The 24,054-nt window shown below is 45.9% G+C and overlaps 1 protein-coding gene across 1 annotated transcript; it reads right to left on the bottom strand.

Annotated features, from left to right (window-relative positions):
• Window positions 1-5,206: 5,206 nt before the first annotated feature.
• LOC140899852 (schlafen family member 8-like) lies at window positions 5,207-15,065 on the bottom strand. The gene is given in 5 exon segments (XM_073316019.1): window positions 5,207-5,569; window positions 5,571-5,862; window positions 6,871-7,594; window positions 11,367-11,495; window positions 14,003-15,065. Coding segments are annotated over 5 exon segments (2,568 nt in total). The 5' UTR covers window positions 15,063-15,065.
• Between the last annotated feature and the right edge of the window lie 8,989 nt (window positions 15,066-24,054).

Below are 24,054 nucleotides of genomic sequence, written 5' to 3'. Positions count from 1 at the left end.
GGCCCCACAGTATGCCAACATTTTTATGGCTGACTTAGAACACCCTTCCTCAGCTCTCGTCCCCTAATGCCCCTACTCTACTTGCGCTATATTGATGACATCTTCATCATCTGGACCCATGGAAAAGAAGCCCTTGAGGAATTCCACCATGATTTCAACAATTTCCATCCCACCATCAACCTCAGCCTGGACCAGTCCACACAAGAGATCCACTTCCTGGACACTACGGTGCTAATAAGCGATGGTCACATAAACACCACCCTATACCGGAAACCTACTGACTGCTATTCCTACCTACATGCCTCCAGCTTTCACCCTGACCACACCACACGATCCATCGTCTACAGCCAAGCTCTACGATACAACCGCATTTGCTCCAACCCCTCAGACAGAGACAAACACCTACAAGATCTCTATCAAGCATTCTTACAACTACAATACCCACCTGCTGAAGTGAAGAAACAGATTGACAGAGCCAGAAGAGTACCCAGAAGTCACCTACTACAGGACAGGCCCAACAAAGAAAATAACAGAACGCCACTAGCCGTCACCTTCAGCCCCCAACTAAAACCCCTCCAATGCATTATCAAGGATCTACAGCCTATCCTGAAGGATGACCCATCACTCTCACAAATCTTGGGAGACAGGCCAGTCCTTGCCCCCCCCTCCCCAGCTCACCTCCGCCGCCCCTCTGAGCATGCCGCATCCCCACTTCTCCTCCCAGGCTTGCCGCCACAAAACAGCTGTTTTGTGGCGTAACAAGCACTGGGAGGGAGGAGGGAGGAGGGGAAACACAGCACACTCAGGGAAGAGGCGGGGCTGGGGTGGGGATTTGGGGAAGGGGTCCAATAGGAGAAGGAAGAGGGTGGAGTTGGGGCAGGGACTTTGGTGAAGGGGTTGGAATGGGGACAGGGTAGGGGTGGAGTTGGGGCGGGGTCAGGGGGCGTACGAGCATCCACCAGCACCAGGAGAAGTTGACGCCTATGGTTATAACACTACAAGGCCCTGGCCACTAAAATCCAGTTTGTTCTTGCCAACATAGATGGGACCAAGCTCCATTTTAGCTGGGTCAGCGCATTGCTGTGCTGAAAGAAATCCCCCAGCATTGCAGGTTTTTTAATAGATGGTGTCATAGATATAAAGGGAAGGGTAACCACTTTTCTGTATACGGTGCTATAAAATCCCTCCTGGCCAGAGGCAAAACCCTTTCACCTGTAAAGGGTTAAGAAGCTACGATAACCTTCCTGGCACCTGACCAAAATGACCAATGAGGAGACAAGATACTTTCAAATCGGGAAGGGGGGGAAACAAAGGGTTCATCTGTCTGTGTGATGCTTTTGCTGGGAACAGATCAGGAATGCAGCCTTACAACTGTTAGTAAGTAATCTAGCTAGAAATGCGTTAGATTTCCTTTTGTTTAATGGCTGGTAAAATAAGCTGTGCTGGATGGAATGTATATTCCTGTTTTTGTGTCTTTTTGTAACTTAAGGTTTTGACTAGAGGGATTCTCTATGTTTTGAATCTGATTACCCTGTAAGGTTTTTACCATCCTGATTTTAAAGAGGGGATTCTTTTACGTTTTCTTTAATTAAAATTCTTCTTTTAAGAACCTGATAGATTTTTCATTGTTCTTAAGATCCAAGGGTTTGGGTCTGTGTTCACCTGTACAAATCGGTGAGGATTCTTATCAAGCCTTCCCCAGGAAAGCGGGTGTAGGGCTTGGGGGGATATTTTGGGGGAAGATGTCTCCAAGTGGGCTCTTTCCCTGATCTTTGTGTAAGATTCTTGGTGGTGGCAGCATAAGGTTCAAGGACTGGGCAAAGTTTGTACCTTGGGGAAGTTTTTAACCTAAGCTGGTAAGAATAAGCTTAGGGGGTCTTTCATGCAAGTCCCCACATCTGTAGCCTAGAGTTCAGAGTGGGGAAGGAACCTTGACAGATGGCATGAAATAATACAGGTTTTTCCTATCTTAAGGAAAGCCAAGTGAATTTATCCGCTGACCAAAAGGCCTTTTTTAGTGTCTCATTTATTCCTAACAGCAGAAGAAAATGTACATTTTAGCACATTGTTGAAGCTCATCACACCCTCAGCCCAACCCACCTGTAGCTAGTGTTCCAACTATTTGACAATGTCCTGCTAGTTTAAGTGTTTTCAGTTTCTACTTCAGGATAACCGTCTCTTAGGGTCTGTCTACACTTGCAGAGTTTTTGCGCTGTAAGTTTCACTGGTGATAGGGAACCGGTGAAAGTAAAGCGCTGGTTTGTGTCCTCCCTTCATTCCTCAGGCATCAGAGAGTGTTCACATTAGCAGCACTTCCATCGCTGATGGGAGCAGCGTACTCAGGGCAGCTATCCCACAGTGCAGCTCTCTCCAGTTTGATGATAGGTCCTGTGAGAAGGGGCTGGGGGCTGGGTCCCTGCACAGCCACCTCTCCCCAAACACTGATCAGCTGCAGTAGGTCAGCATTGCTCCAAGCTGGGGATCCTTTGCTCCATGGAGCAGCTATCGTCACCTGGCCAGATAAGTGAGCACTTGCCAAGAAAACAGGAAGGGGAGTTTCAAAGTTCCTGGGGCTTTACAGGGGTAGGGGTGGATGTCTGTTTACCTGGCAACAGAGGAGCAGCACTGCTGGCCAGAGTGGTCACCTAGGCACTGTGGGATATCCTCAGGAGGCTAAAAGCTGTGTAAAGAGGAAGAACATGTCTTCACTTGCACATCACCGCAAAAGCATCCCCGGTAAGAGCTGTACGCCTCTCGTGGAGGTGGTTTTCCTTTTCCGGTGAAACTTCTGAGTTTCACTGCAAAAAGTCATTGGCAAGTGTAGACGCTCCCATGATTTCTGCACAAAAAAGGGACTTTTTCCGCTTTAAATAGCAAGTGTAGACATGCCCTTGTATATTACCCAAGTCATTCAGGCCTTGCCTTCACTAGGAAAAAAAGTGAACTTGAGGCTCCTCACTGGGGTTTATCTTGACCAGCTAACATGTGTTAAGTTTAAAACTTGCCTTGTCTACACTAGAAGTTTAACACAAGTTAGTTAGTTAGCACATGTTAACTAAGATATATTTAAAAAGACACATTTGTACTATTAAAGGCAAGTCCTGATTACTTAGGTCAGATAAAAACGTCAGTTTTCCTGAAATAGACACTGAAAACACTTTGATTTAACAGGCATTCGCTGCTATGTTTTAAAACACACATCTTTTTCTGAGTATAAACGGGTCCAAAAAAAAAAAAAAAAAAGAAAAGAAAAGAAAAGAAAAAGAAAATTAGGAGAGGTCATTCAGCCAGGACCTGCCACATTCACAAGCCCATGAAAGTGACATCTGGATTCACCTGTTTTCACTTAGCAGCTGTGCCTATCGGAGTGCAGAGCTCGGTGTCTGAAGGATAGAGAGCATATTATTAGCAGCGCAGTAGTGCCTAGCAGCCCAAGCCCTAGGGACAATGTTTGGCTAGAACTGGAGATACCATATGCCAGAGTGTTCACTGTGAGGGGTGGCAAACAACCAGAATAAGAAACAAACATATTGTGACCTATAAATGAAGATTTGTTTAATGAGCCGGGATGTGGATTCTGTGTAGTTGAAGCATACTGTGGAATGTTGTATGAAGCATGTTGTATGAATCTTCTTTATATCCAGAAATAAAAACATTTGACCTACTACAGACTCTATACTGCCTCACAGTGCTCTAAATTAAAAATATATATATTCAAATTAGTTATTGCAGAAAACAAATTGTATAGTAATAACGATAAGATGTTAAAGTATTTGCCACATATAATTCTACAATCTTTTTTTAGTATTATTCCTCCTTGCTACAATCAGTAATACAGCAATTCACAAAATAAAAATAAGAAATCAGATTGCAATGAGTCAGAGCAAGCGATCTACACTATCACAATATGACAATCCACACAAAAGGCAATTTTTTAAATTAAAGTAATCACCAGGTTATTTAATTTAAAGTTCAGAGAGAGAAGTAACAATGTAGTTAGCATCTAATTACCATTCTGTTCCCTTTGTACTATCATAATGATTCAACAGTTTTCAGATAGATTGATGATTGATATTATGTTTGTGCCCTGGAACTTAAAGCATTACATACCTAACCACCACTGTGGATATATGTACAATGTATGCGGCTCAGGATGGACAGATTTGTGCTACCACATCAGTTTTTATTTCTGTGCAAGCGAGTTTGTAATGAGTGGTTTCAGAGTAGCAGCCGTGTTAGTCTGTATCCGCAAAAAGAAAAGGAGGACTTGTGGCATCTTAGAGACTAACCAATTTATTTGAGCATAAGCTTTCGTGAGCTATATCCGATGATGCATCGGATGAAGTGAGCTGTAGCTCACGAAAGCTCATGCTCAAATAAATTGGTTAGTCTCTAAGGTGCCACAAGTCCTCCTTTTCTTTTTTTGTACTGAGTGTATAGCAGCTGAGTGGGATGCACAGTGAATGAGGATTGCTCAGAATTCTAGAGCTTGTTGATTTAATTGGTTTGGGTTTTCTTTTACTAATTCAATTTGCAGTCAGGGAACTTGAGTATTTTATTGAAGTGTGTTTTTTCTTTAACAAGATACTTATCTTGTATATATTGATATGTACACACACGCACGTGTGCACCACACACACACACACTCTTCAGGGTGTCTGGAGTGGTATTTTTTCACTGGTGCTTTTGAATATTTGGGACACACCATAAACAGAGGTTTACATTTTTTCTCACATGCTCTACAAATTCTGGTTGGCAATGACAGGTAGATTTTTTGAGTCATTAGCCCAGGAGAGTAATCCAAGCCATGCTTGCAGATAAGACTACCTAGAGTTAGGGTGGAGATGTAGAGGAGGAGGGGAAAAGGAGGAGGAGCTGTGAAGAGGACACTCTCAGAAAAGGGGAGGATGATGGCCCATCAAACACAGCGCTTAAAGAGCAATCAAAGAGATGGGAGAAGAACCACAAAAGGACAGAACCACAAAAGCCAGCTGAGGACAACATTTCAAGAAGGAGGGAGTGGTCAACAGTGTCAAAAGCTGCCAACAGGACAAGGAGGTTAAGGATGGAGCACATACCCTGAGATTTGGCCACAAAGAGTACATTAGAGACTTTAGAGGAGTGCAGAGGGCAGAAACTAAACTGGAGAGAGTCAACAACAGAAGTGGAGGACAGGCACTCCAGACAGCAGTTACAGACCTCACGTTCAATCAGTTTGTGAGTGCACCACCGTCAGCTTTTTCGTACTTTGCACTCTTCCATACAACAAATGAAGTTGTAAATTAGCTCTAGATACCACACAGAGTAAAAGATTGTTCGAAATCTCCTCCTGTGTAGGGACTGGTTTGATACTGAATATGATGCTCCTTTCCAGGCCAGAAAAGCGACGGATGCTGTCAAGAACAATGCCATGTCCCAGCATTGTGAAATCTGCCATTGTGAAATCTGCATCCAGCTTGAAATTCTTCATCTCATTTTCCATTTTGGGCTGTAGCACGTGACGATATTTATCCTTCTCTTTCACTGTGCTGCACAGGATAGCAATGTCTTTCCCAGAGTAACCATTTTGAGAAATATTGGAGACAGTTTTCAACCACATATGTTACTATTTCATCCTCCTCCAAGTTTCTTTCTACCTTAGAAACACCTGGCAGGGGATGGGCACATTCAGCTTCATCCAACAACATTCTTAACCGCTGATGAGGAATATCTATTTGTTGATGTCTTACAATCTTCTCCATCTCTTGTGCCATGATGTCGAATATCTGGGTGGCATTCCGGACCCCTTTGGTGAGCCACTCCCGAGGATATTGTTCTGATGGATGTGGAAGACAGCATGGAAATGTGTGACTTGTTCTCAGGCTATAGAAGAGGAGCAAAAAACCCACTCCATCCAGAAGGAACACTGGGAGGACTTCTGTTATCATGGTCTGAGTCTAAAGTAATTTTGATTTTGAAAGACTTTTGAAAGACCAGGCCAGGATGAGTTGGTGCCAGGGAATGCAAAGGGCCCATGAAGAAACAGTGGCTCCCTGTGATGATCCCACCACAGCACCCAAGTACCTGAGCCTAGTCCGTGCTAGAATTCACAGCATTGTGAGCACTGGTGCAGCTGTATGTAATTTTGTCCTGGACTTGCCCCAAAGGGGACTGCAACCTCTCCTACACTGGCGAGCTCAGAAGCCTGAAGAATGGGTGGTGCTGGCCACGGAGGGCTGTGTAAGAGCAGGAAGGTGTGCGCTGGTTCCAGCTCATCTCAGCTACAGCCTCTGCCAGCCAGGTTTGTATACAGCATCCAGCAGATACCAAAGCTGCCCTCCCGCAGTTTACCCCCAGGGAAGACAGCAATACAAACACTATTTGCCATCCTCTAGAGAGGAATCTCCTCTAGGGTGCAGGGGGTTAGCTGGCTTCTGGAGGTGCATTTGCACCTCCCTGTACTAGCGGAGGGGTTAATCTGACCCAAAACGGTTTAAGGTGGTTTGTGGAGAAAGCCATTCCAAATGCCATTATACCTGTCCAGATTGTTCTGTAACATGAAAACGACTAGCTCATCTGTGGCATCATTTCAAGCTGTGCCTACACTGGCAAACTTCAGACTGATAATTCTCCACTGGCTGTAGCAATAATAGGAACTGTTAATGTAGACAGGGTGCAGGCATGTCTACCACTGTGTCATCTACTGTGACCTTGTGTGGAGCTACACTGCTGGGGAATTAGGAGTCTGTTTGTTCATACTGTAGACAAGGCCTGAGAGCAGGAAGGTCTTTCTACAGCTTGTAAAAGATTTTTGGGTATTGATTTTCCTCTCCCTCCCCCCCATTTTAGATACATTTGGGCACAATGTTGACTTACATATAAATTGCTCACCTCACAAATTCACTCAGTGGCTGGTTCTCACATAGGTAGAGAATATCTTCAGACTTGCAATGAGACACATTTTTTATCTTCTCTATGATTTTCAGGGCCACTGTCGTTTTCCCATTTCCTGGCAGGCCATAAATAAATTGCTTCTTGATCTTATGGAAATCTGTTCTTAGTAACTCATATTGTTTAACAGTGAGGAGATTGAAAAACTCACAACCAAGGCTGTCACTTAAAAAGGACCTAAAACCCAGTAAGATTATCACAAGTGAGTCCAGTAATTTTGGCATGTCCTTGTGGGATACATTGTAGCTACCAGGGTACTTAACTTGCAAATCCAACTCTGTATTTCCTTCTTCATTGGTTCCAAGCTGTAGGAGATGGGGAATCACACACACTCTCTGAGTGTATCCCCCAACATTTACCAGTTTCTGTTTCAATGCACAAGCAGTTTGTCTTGCATATTCAAACATATTCGCAGAACAGTCCTTCTGAGTCACAGTGTACAGCGTTGGGTGTTTGCCTGCAGCTATTAAGAGAGCATCACAGACAACTTGCTGATTCTCTGGCAATCCGATATCTACAGCCCAGCTCCTTGAAAATATCAGTAGTCCCTGAGATGCCTGCAGCTCTTCCATTTGCTCGTTCATTAAATTCTCCAGCCCTGGATACTTTGAGAACAGCTCTTTGGTGAGGTTTTCTGGTGTGTATGTTATCCCATTAGAAATTACTAGAAATTGAGAGAATTAGAAAAATATTAACAAATTTTATGTCCATTTTCTTTTCTTCTTCCTTTTATTAAGACACTGCAGTACAGTTTGAAAAGTTGTTCCAACTGAAGGTATTGATGGTAAAAATAAAAGGAGGACTTGTGGCACCTTAGAGACTAACAAATTTGTTAAACTGGTTAGTCTCTAAGGTGCCACAAGTCCTCCTTTTCTTTTTGCGGATACAGACTAACACGGCTGCTACTCTGAAACCTGATGGTAAAAATGTTGGATTGGCAATCCTGACGGCTGAAGTCCCTTATGCACAGAACCCGTACAGCCTGAGCAATGGCAAATGGGCTTTCCTGTGACCCACGGCCCCAAGCCCCTGCCCATAATCATCCACCAGTGAGTCTCAGCTATACTCTGTAGGGACCCCCATAGGGATGAGAGGGGAGCTCAGTCTCCATGGGCCACTAATTCCTAGGCACCTCTGCTCACACTGCCAAAGGAGGGGCCACTTGCAAAAAGTTTTTAATTGTCCCATCTTCACCAAAGTTCTGAGCTGCTGTTTCTGCCACTTTTCCTAACTACTCTCTTAACACTTAACTCCTTTTCTAAAGCTGAATTAGGAGCTGTTAATAATTACTTTTTATAAAAGAAACAGAGTTACTCCCTTGCATACAGTTTTGCAGGATTGGGCCGTTAGCCCATTTTTAGGTGTCAAATCATTCACAAAGCTGTCTTGATTTCTGCAAATGCATTTGTCATCCCCAGGGACTTGCGGAATATTTGAATTAAGTGATGAATAATTTTCAGACTGCCGATTGTTCACAAACGCTTTGCTTTTCCTGTTTGCTATTCGTGATGTACTGGTCACACAGTAATGATTCTGCTCCCTGACAGCAAGACAGAAACTTTTCAAACAGGGGAATAAATAATAATGCCTAACCAGCATGAATGTTCAGAAAAATTGTCGTGCGTGCAAAAATCTGTGAATGTTGAAATTTGGTAATATTTTCAGCGAATAAGTAGTAAGACTTCACAAATAGTAGCAGACTGAACTTGGGCTATGTATTCAGGAATCTGTTTTCTTATTCAGAGGGCTCCACTGAGCTTACAAATAAAGGCCCTGATACTGCAAACTCTGATGCACACACTTTGAAATCTACTGATGAAAAGCACTATATAAGAATTAGGTATTATGATGCATTTGCTTAACTTTACTATGGTGAGTGGTTAGGATGGGAGCCAAAACTTTTTTAGGCACTTTTGCATTCTACAAGCATTTCACCTGAAATGTTTCCTGGAAATGGGAAGCTGGTCTACTGTCTCCTGAGGCTGGGTACCCCTTTCTCTCCAAATCGATGGTTTTGTCAGCTTCACTCATCTTCTAGCTTCATGGGAGCACCAGTGAGTGCCCCCTCAGTCCTTATAAAAGTCTCCCTTATAGCTGAGAGGAAAGACTCACTATCTTACTTCAGTCTTGCATGCTACTGAACAAGCTACAGAACACACCCCACAATCTCTGTATCTGCAGCGACTCCCCAGATGCCTCGTCAGGGATTATTTTGTGTGGCTCTGTGATGGGGTGTATTCGACCTTTGCAGCCTCCTGCTGGGGGCGCCATGGTCCTACTACACCCCACCCCAACAAGCAGCAAGGTGAGAGGGGAAAAGCAGCGAAGGTGAGTCCTCCAGCTTGCCTAGAGAGGACTCTCCAGAGCAGCTGTTCTGGAAACCACAGAGACCTGGGACTAGAGGGGCTAGGAACAGCCAATAAGGGCCCTGCTGGCCCAGATAAAAGGAGCCACCTGCCTTAGCAGTTCAGCTCCAAGCTGGGACCAGAGGTATGTGGAAGGGTGCTCCTCTCTGGACAAAGGAGCTAGGCAATTAGTTATGGCTGGCTAGGCTTACATGGGGGTGGGATCAGAGAAAGACCTGAAGACATTGGTCCTGAGATACAGCTGGAGATAAAGGAATGGTAGGAAGAGGCTCAGGGAAACTGCAGTAAAGGATTGAGTACATGGCTACTGTGTATAGGATCCCTGGGTTGGAACCTGGAGTAGCTGGTTCCGTATCTACCACAGGTGAAGAGGCATAAACCCCACAAAGGGGCAGGCCTTATTTGAGAGCCGAAAGGGCTGAATTTGCAGGGCTCAGAGCATGGGCCAAAGACCCTAGCAAGGACTCTTTAATACCCCAGAAGGGATTCATTTAGACTTTGTGACTTGGCTGGAGGGCCTAGCCATGGAAAACCTGCTAAGGTTGGCTGGCAGGGGGCACCGAGGTGAGAAAAGGACTGCAGCACTGCACCCAGCTGCTAGGAGGCACTCAAGAGGTGAGTGCCCCTTTACAGGCTCTAATTAACCAAACCATGCAAATTCACAACCTCCTAGTTTAAAGTAACACCTTTTTACACATGTAGCATGTAACTTTTGGTAACACAGTTTTCCTTGCGTACCCTGGGCAGGGCGGAACCTAAACAGTAGCCCTTGAGGGGAAAGAAGTGGGGATAATTTGGGGACAGACCAGAGGACTGCTTCAGTGTCTAGGGCCCTAGGGCTGCAGTTCTGGAAAAGGCACAACAAGAGCCCCTAGTGTGAGAAACCACTAGGTGACAGTGCTGTCATACCCTGGATGAGGGAGAGAAATGACAGACCCATGATGGAGATCCAGCGACTCTGAGAGAGGCTGGACAAAGGTGCGTGGAATGAAATTTTTCACCGGTGGTCACTGTGTGTTCATTTTCTGGGTGCTCAGTTTGAGACACCTAAAGTGCTGAGCTCTCACAAGTGTAGCTGAACTCAGCGGCAGTGCACGATGCTCAAATCCTCTGGCAGCCTGAAGGAGGGAGGACAAGGATGGGAGTCAAGAGGCCCTTGAATTTAATCCTTCCTCTGCCACTGATTCACTGAGAGGCCTTGGGTGAGTTGCTTCGTCACTGGATAACTAGAACATCCCAAATTTCTCACAAGCGTTCAGCAAAATCATACTTCATTTGCAAACTTATAGCAGAAGTTCATTACTTCTTATTACCTAGTGCCCTGTTTAAAATGGTTCAGTCATCCAGTCAGGGAGCAGATGTGGCTTAGGTGTTCAATCACACATCGTGAAGAATGAACAATGAATAGTTGACAGGAACAGATTAGGAACAATCCACAGTCTGAAATTTATTCATCTTAATAGTTACAACAATTGAACATGTTCACGAAAATCAGGAAAGGTTCTGGAATGATTCGTTACTCAAAAAAAGCCTAAATTTGGAAACAGCATTATCATTTCATACACCTCCACCAGCTGTATAATGACATCAAAAAGTGAAATATAAAACAAATATTAAGGAAATCCAGCAGACCAAAACTAAATTCAATATTAAATGTCTGAGACCCCAAAGACCCCAGGAAATTCACACTTAAGTATAAAAGACACCTACAAGGACACCCATTTGACTTATAGTAATTATATAGCACCTGCACATTCTCTTATGTGAAAAACATTGAAATAAGAATTGAATATCACATAGATCACACATTCAAATAAATTAACCATGGTGAGGGAGGGTTGGCCAGAGAGGTAAGGAGGATTCGGAGAGGTCAAGGTTGGTCTGTTTTTCACCAGTTCATACGATATTGCTAGTGGCTTCAGTCCTTAATTCTTCAAAAGCCAGTATTGTGCGTGCATAGAACATCACTTCTTATTCCACTCTAATGTTATTTGTAAACCAAATGCCTTCAAACATGTCTGTCAATGTACAGAAACCAGAAATAAACTAATAAAAACCAAAAAGACATACCTGAAAATAGAGATTTTTGCAGATCACGAAGACATGTGATGCCTGGGTTGGAATACACCGTTTTAGTGAGTGGAGGTCCACATGACACACTCAGCTCAGTCTTCAAGACATTAACTGGATTTGAAATCTCTTGAAAAGTAAATTAAAATTTAATATTAATATACTTATTTCACCCCAGCACCACCATAAGGATTTTTAATGAGCATGCCCTGAACTGCTCTCAGAATTGCTGTGGGTTTCGCATTTGCATTCATTTCACTCAAAATGAAATGAGATTAATTACTTTAACTGAAGGCCCTTATCTGGGTACCCAGCTGCTGCAGCAGTGTCCCTTACTTTATGGCTACCTTACGGTGGCTGAAAGAGTAGAAGAATTCATTCTTTTGCATACTGGAGATATGGAGACCCTGAAGTTGGGAGTTGATTGCAAGGGCCAAGCATGAAGGAGGCAAGGTAGGAAAAGTAAGGAGAAGGTATAAATCAGGACCAAGATATTTGATTGTCCCATTGGTTTTGTCTGTAATTATTTCATAAGGAGGTTGAAATTGGGAGAGAAAGAGCTTGATCTTTGGTTCACACTGATGAAGAAAAGGCCAGTGATCAATAATGTTTTCACCATTTGCGATTTGATTCAGGATGAGGGCCTCCCCTGGCAGGGTTAAGGAGGAACATGGGTTATGATGTCTTCTGTATGCAGATGACACTCAACTTTCTGTTACTGTCTCTGCCAATTCAGATGATGCGGTACGTTTTGATGAAGACTGTGTCTGCCCTTTTAGGCCATCTTCGTGACAAAAAATTAGTGATGTTGACTACTTTAATGTAAAAACTATCCCTGCCTTGTCTCCACTAGAATTTCACATCGAGAGCCATCTTGAGTTACCTGTCTCGGTGTAAAAACACACCTGTTTTGTCAGCCAAGACATAACCTCACTGAGGCTGTTTATCCACTATTTGCTACTCTTGTTTGCTACTTGGGAGTCTGGTTAGATTCCCAGTTAGTACTGGAGGGTTCTCTTTCAGTGTTAGCCAAAATGGCTTCCTCTGCTCGCATCTAACCAGGAGGTTGGATGTGAAGCTTGCTACCATGATTCCTGCTTTTGTCACTTTAGACTAGGTGTCTACAAAGTGCAGTACACAGGACTGCATCTTAAATTAATGCAGAAACCGAGGACAACGCCAAGTGTTACAATATTCTTGTTCAATGGGGCATCTCGCTGTTGAGCATATCACACCAGGGCCTTGTCATCTGCTCTTGCTGTCTGTGGGTTTTTGAGTGGAATTTAAGGTGTAGGTTTTGACCTGTAAAGTTCTAATGGCCTGGGACCTCCCAGATTGAGAGACACTTCTCAACTCAGGCCATACCACCACAACTGAGATTGGCGGAGGCTCCTGAGCTCTCAGGATATCAGAGAGAGCAGGAGGCTGGCAGGGCATTCTCCTTGCGGGCTCCTCCATTTGAGAACTCACCCCTCACACATCCCTTTCTTGATCTTCATGATAAGCAGAAAGGCTCATCTGTTCATGGGGAATTTAGGAGGGAGATATTTCTTAAGGGGCAATATTTGAAGAGGATGGAGTATTTTTTCTCTCATTTCTGCTGTGCTATAAAAGGTTTTTAATTATTTCCTGCCATGTATAGTGCAGTTGAGGTGAGGGTTTGATTTTGTATTTAATTGTGGTTTTTTCCCCTAAACATCAAGGACAATGAGAGCTTGGGACAACCTCCATTTTTGTTTGCTCCTAGAACTGCTAAGAAATAATAATGAAAACCAAAGATTTCTGTAACCTCCACTCAGAGTAACAAACAGTAAGTGGTCCTAGGGTGATGAAGGACAGGTTTGATCCAAAGTGAGTCACAACCGTCAATCGGAAGAAAGTGATATAATCCTAGTCACCGCGGGATGTAATCCTAGTCACCTAGGGATGAGTGTCATTAAGGCAAAGGGGGGAGGGTTAACTGAATACTGTGATTCTTCCCATCTTCTTCCAGCAGTCATCTGCCAAGCCCCTCCTGGGCTCCATTCTCCATTGCCAGGTCCTGGCCTCTGTAGTGCTTCCTGTAGCTACTGGTCTCCTCAGCTCTCTCTATTCTGTCCTGCTTCTCTCATCCCAGTAGGCCTTGCTACTGCTTGCATTCACCTGATCTAGCAGTAAACACTAGCACAGGTGATGGCTGGGGTCCTCTGCACGGCCCACCTCACCCTGTGACACAAGGCACAACACAGTGTGATGGAGGGTGACAAAATCAGGGCTTAAATGCTTCTCCCTCCCCCTTTGCTGTGTGAAACATCTCTGCAAACAGGAGAAACTGGCTGGGCTGTAGACACAGTGTTGTCCTAGAGTAAATGAACCGAACAAAGAGAAAATATTTTCCCCTCCAATTGTTTAGACATATAATACTTTTGGCCATATGTTATAACTTATGTCAGATTTTTTTTCATCTCACATTGTTATAAGTGATTTCTAAGTTGACAGTGTCCCTTTAAGAAAAGTATTGTGGGACACCAGTGACTTTAAGTTTTCGAACCACTTCATTTGTCAAGTTGCCAGTCATGCTACCAAGCTAGAAACACTGAAGTTTAGGTTAATATGGGAAAATAAACTGTTAAAGTTTATATTTTTAATCATTTGACCTGGATCGGTTGCCACCATCATAGCTGTCCAGTCTTCGGTCATCAGTCTCTCAATGCGGTCACTCTTCAAAATCCATGAGTCAGGGTTATCCGAAAACACAGCGCCACAAAAGGGTTTGATTTTCACAGCACATAGATAGCCACGCAAGTTCCCATCATTATCCCACACAGGCAGGATTTTATGGGCAACATTCAGTTTTGCCTGAGAATTACAGATATGTGAGATAGGCAACTTCTTGCTGACATATTCTATTACTCTGCATAATTCATTGGTTTTAACATTTTCTTTGCTACATCCAACCACTTTCCTACCGTCATCCACTCCAATAAACAAATATCCCCCTTGTGTGTTTGCAAAAGCAGAGATATAATGTGGCAAGTTGTCTTCAATGTGTTTCAAGATGTTCTTTGAAGAGAACTCTTTAAATTCCACATGGGTCGACTCAGTGAAATTCAGTTTCTCACCATAGGTGAGGTGGTCTGCATTAAAAATATCTTCAGCAGAGTCATGTATTGACCAGTGTTCAGGAAGAACAGATGTCTCAGCTCTTTGCTTTGTCTCATCAGATTCTCTCCTGTCACAAGCTTTCTTCATTTCAAGAAATTCTGCAGCCATGCCAGAATTCGTTCTCTCAGCAGAAGTGCCAGATCTTTGGTACAAGCCTGTTCTTATGCTGCAAATCCGTGGTGAAGGCAAAACTTCACTGCTCCAAGACTTCACAAAAATGAATAACTTGTTGTTCTGCTGCATATATTCAAAATAGTTTTCAAACTTTTTAGATGAAATGAGTTCCGTAAGGGATTGTCCTATATCCTGCCCAAGCCCATCCTTTGTGTAACTGTAGCATTCGTTCTCAATCTCCGCCTCTACCAAGCCGCCTCCGGAGTTCAACAATGCACACGCTGCTTGGGAGATTTTACCATTTTGTTTCCTTTTCAGTTTGGTGTTGTGCATTTTGTTTCGTGTTTTCTCGCCAAAAGTTACTTTTTCAACTTTCACAACCACATCAGCATAGTTAGTGTTGAGATCAACAGACGGGTGCTCCTCTTTCAGGGCCATCCTGTTCCTGAAACAAGCAAAAGGATAAGTCTCTCTTAAAGCATTATATTAAAACGATAGGTAGGGGCAGCGGGAGAACTGAAGACCATGTGTAATGCCCCTTGGGTGGGTTGTTGGCAGAGGGGATTGAACCTGAGGCCTCTGGATCTTAAAGCATGAGCCTCTACTCCCTGAGCAAAAAATTCAATTCAGTTAGCCAAGGCTGTAGGCACCACCAGCAGGGGAAAGAGCACCACACAGAGTGGATGTGGGTTATACGTCCATCCTCTCACACAAGAGACAGTACCAATGGCTCTGCCATATTTGTCCTGAGTAGCGTGCACTGAGTGGGGTGCTTTTGTGGGAGACCCAGGGGTTGCATTCTAGGGTGCAATCCGGACCAGTGAGGGGTTCTGTCACAACTTGCCTTTCAACCGTGGGTGCCTCACAATGCTTTGCTGCTGTAGCTCCCAACTTGGGTCGCTCACAACCAGCCTACCAGCATGCAGGTCACACCGTGAGTGTCTGTATATAGCTACAGCCCTGGTCTAGCAACTCTGACCCCAACAGCCTGTCAGCAGCAACACCAGCCACGCTCTGGCTTCCAGCAGCCTTGGTTACTACCTGCAGGGTGATCCCAACACACGCCAGTCCTGAATTCTCCCAAAAGCGTGTGTTCTGCATTGGACAGGTCAGATATTATAGGTCTGTTGCCCCGGTACGGGGGCCAATATACAACAGATTGCTACTTTAATTGGCGTTACCCAACATTTCAGTTTAAACACAAACACTGAATTAGTTTGATTAAAGAATACAAAAAGTTTATTTAATTCCTTGTACTCACTTAAAATCTCTCTTTTTGTAGTTAAAGTCAGAAATGGTTACAAGAGAAATAATGATAAAACACTTTCTAGTGCTAAAACTTAACACGCTAGATGTGGTTCAAGATAAAATCCTTACCACATGTTCCCAGTTGGGGCCAAGTAATCCACCAATAAGAATTCTGGACGCATGCATCCAGTCATCTGAACCATTAGAAGTGCAGCATGCAAATTAGCTGGAGAGCAACTGTGATGATTGGTTGAGTTTCAGCTGAGGTTACACTGGCCCCACTTAAAGGCCTGATCTACAAGTTAGGTCAACATAGCTACATCTGTCAGGGGTGTGAAAAATCCACTCCCCTGAGCGACATACCTATGCCAACCTAACCCGAGCACAGACCTAGCTGTGTCATTGACGTAGCTACTGCTGCTCAGAGAAGTGGTGTTCCTACACCCACAGGAAAACCCCTTCTCTCAGGGTAAAAGCAGTAGGCTACTGGTTATACCGGTATAGTCTCTGTAATGTAGACATCCCCTAAGAGTGATCTGAACTGTTGACACAGCCCTGTCTTACTCCATTAATTGAATAAAAATGTCATTTAAAAGGGATTAAGGTTGGTTAAATGTAACATTCCCCCACTACTGGTCACCATCTCAAAAAGGTTATTGCTCTGTTAAGAGGGGGTTCAAAAAAAGGGAAACAAGAACATGAAAAACTCTTCACTGGAGAGTTTGTCCATCTGTTTCAGAAGTAAAAGGATAAAGAGTTTAGCAACAGTCAAATATGCATTTCTGGTACCTTATGTCATAGCTCTGTTGTGAGACAGCTTTAATCTACTTTACAAAAGATGTACATTTTAAACCCCAGCACAACAAATACAGTATCAACGTGTTATAATGCTTCCTACTGTTAAAAATAGATACAAATTAATTCAACGTTATACTGAAAATACAGAACTGTGATGTTATGCATAAAAGCATTATACAAAGATATATAGGAAACACATGATGGTGTAGAAAGTTTTTATTTTTTAAGCATGAGGTTGGGATGGCCGGATACTCCAAGTGGTGAAGTGAGATCAGAGATCTCATATCCTCACTGCATGTACTAGTTGGACTGATTGTTTTCTGCCTTGGTGCTTTTCCCTGTGACTATTTTTGATTAGAGACTACAGTTTCCTGTTCCCTGAAATGGAAACAGAAAGTGTTTTGCTAAGTGGGGTGAATTGTTTACTTCAGGTATCCTTCTGCCACAATACTGCAAGACTATTCTGTAACTAACCAAAGTGGAAAAGCGACAGTAAATGGGGGAGACTATTTTTTTCCTGCGTTTTCATGAATGGGAGAACATGACTAGCACAGAAGGCCATCTGCATGCCAGGAGTTCCCACTCTCATCTGCAGAATTAAATATTGTAACACTTTGCTCTCTCACTTAAAGACTATTTCAGAAGAAACTGAGACACACACACAAAGCACAAGAAAGGAATGAGTCTACTTCTTGAACTCATGCCGACGCTAGGATTTATTGAACTCATTCCTGCCTTTACATGACCTTAGGAAAGCGCTTTGAGATCTATGGATAAAAATGCAATGTAAGAGCCAGATATTATTATTATTATTATGAATGTTGCTTGCATGTAGAAAAGTGCTATCAGTTTCTATTGCAAGGAACATGAAACTGAACTATCTACTAACCTAATAAACCGGTTGTGCAACTTAGGATCTTGTCTCTTTTCAAGGAAGTGCTGCAAAAAAGCTCTGCTCTTTCTCATCAAACCCAAATGTAACACTTGCTGAAAGCTTGTCTACCTACAGAAGTTGCATTAAACTTTAACTTCAATTAGTTTAAAAAAATGTCGTTAAACTGGTGCAAACTCCAGTGTGGGCAGTTACATGGGTTTAAACCTGAAACAAAGACAAGAGTGTCCACACACAAAGCTGCCCTAATTTAATTCAATCAGTTTGGTACTGAATACAGCTCGTCCTTGTCAGCTCTTGCTGCTGACTGTGTTTAGTCCTGGTACAGCTAACCTGACGGCAGACAGGCGTGCTCTGTAACTGTTTCATTCATAGCACAGGCAAGACCAAAGCATAAGGGGTATGTATTAAAAGCATGTAGGTTAATTCAGACTTACTCTTTTAAGGTGTCACACGTTAGGCGCCCAAAAACGGAAACAGCCAAACTCACTTGAAAATCTCCACCAAAGAGACAAATTGTGCTCTTAGTCACACTGGTAAATTCAGGAAGAAATGCGGTGACTTCACCTGTAACTGATGGAAGGATTTGACCCAGAGTCTTTTCACGTAGTTGTTTGCAGTGTTGTAAGCTGTGTTGGTCCCAGGATATTAGTGAGACAAGGTGGGTGAGGTAACCTTGTCTCTTTTCACTTAGAGCAGATCAGAACTGTAATTCTGAGATTGCACCTTTACATCTGTAACCCTTCTGCCAGGCCAAGTTGATAGCAGCCGGGTTCAGTACACAGGGGTTCCCTCTCATCAAAGCAAATGCAAAACTGGCTCAAGCCCCCACCCAGTGACCTGGGAAAATCTTACACACCCCCTGGGCGCCTCAAAGAGGCAATACTTCCCCTCTGGCAAGCACAGAGTCTCTGTGTAGTAGAGAATCTTTAATAACATGAGGTAAACGACATCAGCATTAACTTGGGGAAACACCACAACTAGTGTTCATTAACCAAACCATGAGCAAAGACCCACCCCAGAAAATTGGGCCACATCCTTTCCCTCGGTTCTTGAGTCCAGCAATCCACAAATCACCCAAAGTCCAAAAAGTCCAGCCCCAGAGTTCAAAAGTTCATCTGCATAGTGTTACTCCCCAGTCTGGCTAAAATGTGCCTGTGGGGGGGGGAAAGAGGTAAGGAGCACCTTACGTGTCCTGAAGCTGACTGCTCCACAGGGCTCCGCTCTGCACAGCTCGCCATCTCACAAACAGCTCTGCTCAGCTCGCCGTCTCACGAACGGCTCCGCTCTGCACAGCTCACCTCGCCGTCTCACGAACACTCCACCAGCCTATCCATGAACAACACCACTGCACTCTAGATCTTCCGGCTCCCTGCTACTTGACACAGCTCTCAGTAATTTCAGCTCATAGTAGTGGGAGCCTTAGTGCTGGTTCACCATAAGGCCAAAGTGAATGCAGCACGGTACCTGTAGCAAGACTCTTAATAGACCCAAAATTAGCTCTGACATTCTACAGTGGAGAGAGACAGAGGTGCAGTTGGTGCTTCAGGCCTTTACAAAGGGGCCCACACCACCAAATACTAATATCTGTCTCAAGTCTCTCTCCATTCACAGAGTTTTGGAACCCATGTCCCTTGCCTAGCGAGTGCTACTCAGTTGATGGTGATTCCCTCCATCATAACAAAAGGCCAAGTACAGTTCCACGCACAGTTCCCATAATCAGGGTAATAACAATTTATTCTTCCCGCCCGAATAACAAAGACACTGGGGATCCCACAACAGCCAAAGTGACCATTTGGGAAGTTATGGCCTCATTGTAGGCGGGGTGGGTGTGCCTATGCAAATGAGATCAGCCCCTGAAGTTCTTTTCCACAACTTGCCGCACCTCACCACCAGATGTCAGGGTGGAGCCCATCCTGACTCTGCTTACACATCAACTCTGTATTTCGTAAGGGAGGAAATAGTGCATCCCACCACCAGCATAGTGTACTGTAAAGTATCCAGGAGTGGGCTGTCTGGCTGACTGTGTTTCCCCTACATTTCCGGGTCTCAGCTTAATCAACATGCAAGAAACACAACACAAAAGAAATCGCATCTTACCTTCTTCCTGGTTCTCTTGCACTCAAGCAGACAGAGGGGCCTCTGTGAATTTTGGGTTTCACCTTCTTGCCTCCCTCAGTCTGAAGGAGCCTGTCCTAACTTCAGTATCTCTTGTCTATCCTGCCTCGGCTGGTGGAAGTGGATGTACCTCCTTTTACTGCAAAGGAACTATACCAGTTTACCAGGATGATCTTCCCACTGGGTTCATCCCTCAGACTGCGTCTCCGCCTCTGGGTCCTAATGCTGGTGAATTGGCCAGACAGCGGGTTGTGACAGGAGCAAAACCAGGCAAAACTGGGTCACTCAGAAGACCCCACTGTCCACATATAGTGTGGGAGAAGATGAGCTGCTCTTTAATCCTGAAGAGTGATATTTCATTAACTCCTTATGTGCTGCATGCAGACAGGCACAGTCTAGCAGTCAGAACACAGGGCAAGGAACCAGGTACTGCCATGTTCTATCCAGTGATGAGCTGCCAAAATCTTAACAACGGGTTCCCTCCTCACCCCACGAGGGGGTCATTGCTCACCGCCGCCCCCCAGGACTCCTGCCCCATCCAACCCCCCACATTCCTTGATGCATCCACCCCCCTCCCCTGTCCCCTGACTGCCCCCAGAACTGGGCAGGAGGGTCTCGTGGGCCACCGTAGTGGGTGCCCACCCCACCCCTAAGAGCCAGAAGCACCTGCCGGGGGGCGAGGTGGGGAGTCCCAGCGGTGCTTACCTGGGGCAGCTCCCAGGAAGCCTCCGGCAGGTCCCTCTGGCTCCTAGGGGCGGGGGAGCGTAGCTGGGGGGGAGCAGGGGGAGCGGCCCCTCCCCCCACTGATCGCATCAAAAGTGGCTCCTTAGGTGCCAACTCCCTGGGTGCTCCGGGGCTGGAGCACCCACGGGGAAAATTTGGTGGGTGCAGAGCCCCCACCGGCAGCTCCCTGCCCTGCGCCCGGCCCCAGCTCACCTCTCCTCTGCTCCGCCTCCTCCCCTGAATGCGCCACCCCACCCTGCTTCTCCGCCCCCCCCCCCGGCTTCCTGCCAATCAGCTGTTCATGCGGGAAGCTGGGGAGGGCTGAGACGCAGGCGGCAGCTTCCCGCTCAGGCCGAGTGTGGCAGAGATGAGCTGGGGCGGGGAGCGATTCTGCTGCACGCCCCCCACCCCCCCGGGTTACCTGCTGCGGCACGGGCAGCCCTCCTCGTGCCCCCCCAACCAGAGCTCACCTCCGCCTCCCTGGGCCTGAGCGGGAAGCTGCGGCCTGCTTCTCAGCCCACCGTGGCTTCCCGCACAAAGAGCTGATTCACGGGAAGCCGGGGGGGGGGGGGGGCGGAGAAGCGGGGGGGGGGGGGGCAGCACGTTCAGGGAAGGAGGCAGAGGCGAGCTGGGGCCGGGGCGGGGAGCTGCCGGTGGGTGCTCTGCACCCACCAAATTTTCCCCTTGGGTGCTCCAGGGCTGGACCACCTGTGGAGTCGGCGCCGGTTCTAAAAGGGCTTCTAAATTTAACAACCGGTTCTAGCGAACCGGTGCGAACCGGCTCCAGCTCACCACTGGTTCTATCTAGTCTAACACACTGAGGTATTCATACCACCACACTCCTCACAGTCATCCATAAGTTCTAATCCTGGCTCTGACTTCAACATGCAGGGAGACTTTGGACTAGTCTCTGTAGGCTTCTGTTTCCCCATCTTTTTGACAAGAGAACAAGTTTGGCTGACAAAGGTAATAGTGTTAACATAATATACTTAGACTTCTGTACCCCATTTGACTTGGTGCCACACAACGTTTTCATTAAAGAGCTAGAACAATACAAAATGAACACGGCGCACAGTAAATGGATTAAAAACTTGCTAACTGCTGGGTCTCAAAATGTAAGCGTGAGCACAGAATCATCTTCAACAGGGTGTGTTTCCACTCGTGTCCCACAGGAATCAGTCCTGGCCTTTCTTTTATAATGGTCTTTTTAAGGCCTGCCACTCTTGAGACATGGTCTCCTGAACCAGGACCATTCTGGTTTGTGGCGTATGGAAAAGCTATTTTTAATCCCTTTCCCCACTAGGATCCTCTCTTCCTTTTGACCCAGCTGCCCCAGCTGCTCAATTCTGCTGGAAGTCTGTAGCAATTCTTCTTTGAGTGTCCTCCGTGTGGTATCCAGGTCTTGAACCCTGGCCTAGGAGTCCCCAGACAGCTGCCAATGTCTACTGAAACCTGGTAGGCTGTAAGCTACTGGGACTGTGGCCCCAGCCAAAGCACCACCCACAGGAGCTCTGAGTGGAGGATTGTCTGGCTCCACCAATTGGTCCAACTTTGCTATTTAAGTCAGAAGGAGGCACAGGAAGTTTGAGCAACAGGGTGATCTCCTATGTTGCCTGTGTTGGACCTGCACCCAGCCCTGTTCCTGATTCCTGCTCTGCTCCTGGCTCATGCCTTCACTCCTGTTCCCATCCATGCTTGATCCTTGCATCTCCTCCTGCCCCTACATCTCACCTCCAAGCCTCAGCTACCAGTCCTGGCTCTGACCCTGGCCTCTGACTTCTGACCCTGACTCCTGTTTGACCCTTGGCTCTGGCATTTGGCATCTGATCTCGGCTCTGGCCCTCGGCTTAGTTTCTTGGTTCTGACTCTGACTTGACCCCCTGGCTCTGGTTACTGGCAGTTGACTCTGGTGCTGACCCTTGGCTTCATTCCCCAACCTGAACGCCTGCTCCTCCCACTAGACCTGACTCCTGCTCTGACTACTAGACCAGGGCCCCTACATCTTGGTCCATAACTCTGCGTATTGCTGCTCTTGGGATGTGTCAACTGGGTGCAGCCAGGATGGTGGAACCTTTTAGTAGCAGGGCCTGTTTTGGGCACTTTGCCCTTCCTTCAGTGTTGGAGCCTGTTCTGAGAGTGCAGCTATAAAAGGGGAGTGACACCTGTTGCAGCCTCAGTTCCTTCAAACCGCTGTCGCGTTAGGACACGAATTGCAGCAGATCCAGAGTTGAGTGACTTTAGACTACGTCTGACAATGAGATGGCTGAAGACAGCTGCTTTTCCGATTTCTCTGATCACCCCTTGCACTGCACACCTTGGAGATGCTTTTGGGATGCATATGCTCTCCTGTTCCCTTTTTCTTGTATTGCCCTTGGGACCGTTCTAAAGCGTAAATGCAGAACCAGATCTCTCTTGCTCGTCATTTACTCATTCATTTGCATTGCCATTAATTAGTGAGATGTAAGGAAGCTGGGGAGCGTAGCGGGCTCCTAACTTTATTGTGCCGTGCAGGCAGTCAGCTCCTCATACTGTGGAGTGAGGGCTCAGACTTTCCACACTACATATGAGAGTGTGGGTCAGTGAATAGAGCTGTGCTACTCGGCCCGGGGGTGGGAGGGGGGACGGGACACAGAGCGAAACGAGGGCAATGTAAATAACAGAGCAAAGATGACTACAAACTGGAGGAGTGAGAAGGACTCTGAATATGTACTGGGGACGGTTAACATGTATGGGAGCAGACTGTGCTGTTAAGGCACATGCCCACATTGGAAGAACTGTGAAGCTCCATCCCACACACACACACCAGGGGAGATCCGAGAGGCCATGGGTCAGATTCATACACTAGCAGAAGGGGAGTTTGGAGGGGTAGGGGGGCTTGTACCTCCTCTATTCATGGGTTGGCAGTCGGACAGTTTTACACCTGTGGTTCTTACACCTGGCTGTGGCTTCTTTGTGGCTGTTTAGCTGGTCAAAGGCCTATAGGGCAACAAGGAATCAGTTCTGTTCTGCCTCAGGAAGACATAATGTCTCGTTGAGCTCCCTGGAATGGAAGGACAGTATTCCCATTAACATTTATGGTACAGTAGTAGGATATAGTATACAATGCCCCCTCATGGCTGGCCGTCACAACTAGGGGACCTTGTCCTGCGTTCTCCTCATCCCTCTCTGGGGTGACTATCACAGAACAGTTTGCTTGCAGAGTGCAGGTGTAACCCACACACCTCCTGCCCTGGGTGTGGGGTTTTGTCCCATCTAGTGACACCGAGACCACTTAGAGAGAGAGGAATGAGTCTGCTCTACAGCCTTCGCTAAGGGCTACATGGCTTGTAGCTCATGCGGTAGAGGCTCACGCACTAAGCTCGAGGCCCCAGGTTCAATCCTGCCCGCCGATGACCTGTCTGTATTGTTACTCAGTGAGTGGACGGGGACTGTGTATGTGTATCCCCAGGTCCTTTTCTGCAGAACTGCTACCTAGCCAGTCGGTCCCCAGCCTGTAGCGGTGCATGGGATTCTTCTGTCCTAAGTGCAGCACTCTGCACTTGTCCTTCTTGAACCTCCTCAGATTTCTTTGGGCCCAATCCTCCAATTTGCAACTCTAAGGGGATGGCCAATGGTTCACCCTGAGATATACATATCTGGTTAGATTGGGGA

The sequence above is a fragment of the Lepidochelys kempii genome, chromosome 17 (genome assembly GCF_965140265.1).
Source record: "Lepidochelys kempii isolate rLepKem1 chromosome 17, rLepKem1.hap2, whole genome shotgun sequence".
In the NCBI taxonomy this organism is placed as follows: Eukaryota; Metazoa; Chordata; order Testudines; family Cheloniidae; genus Lepidochelys; species Lepidochelys kempii.
This window is presented reverse-complemented; position numbering and strand designations above follow the sequence as displayed.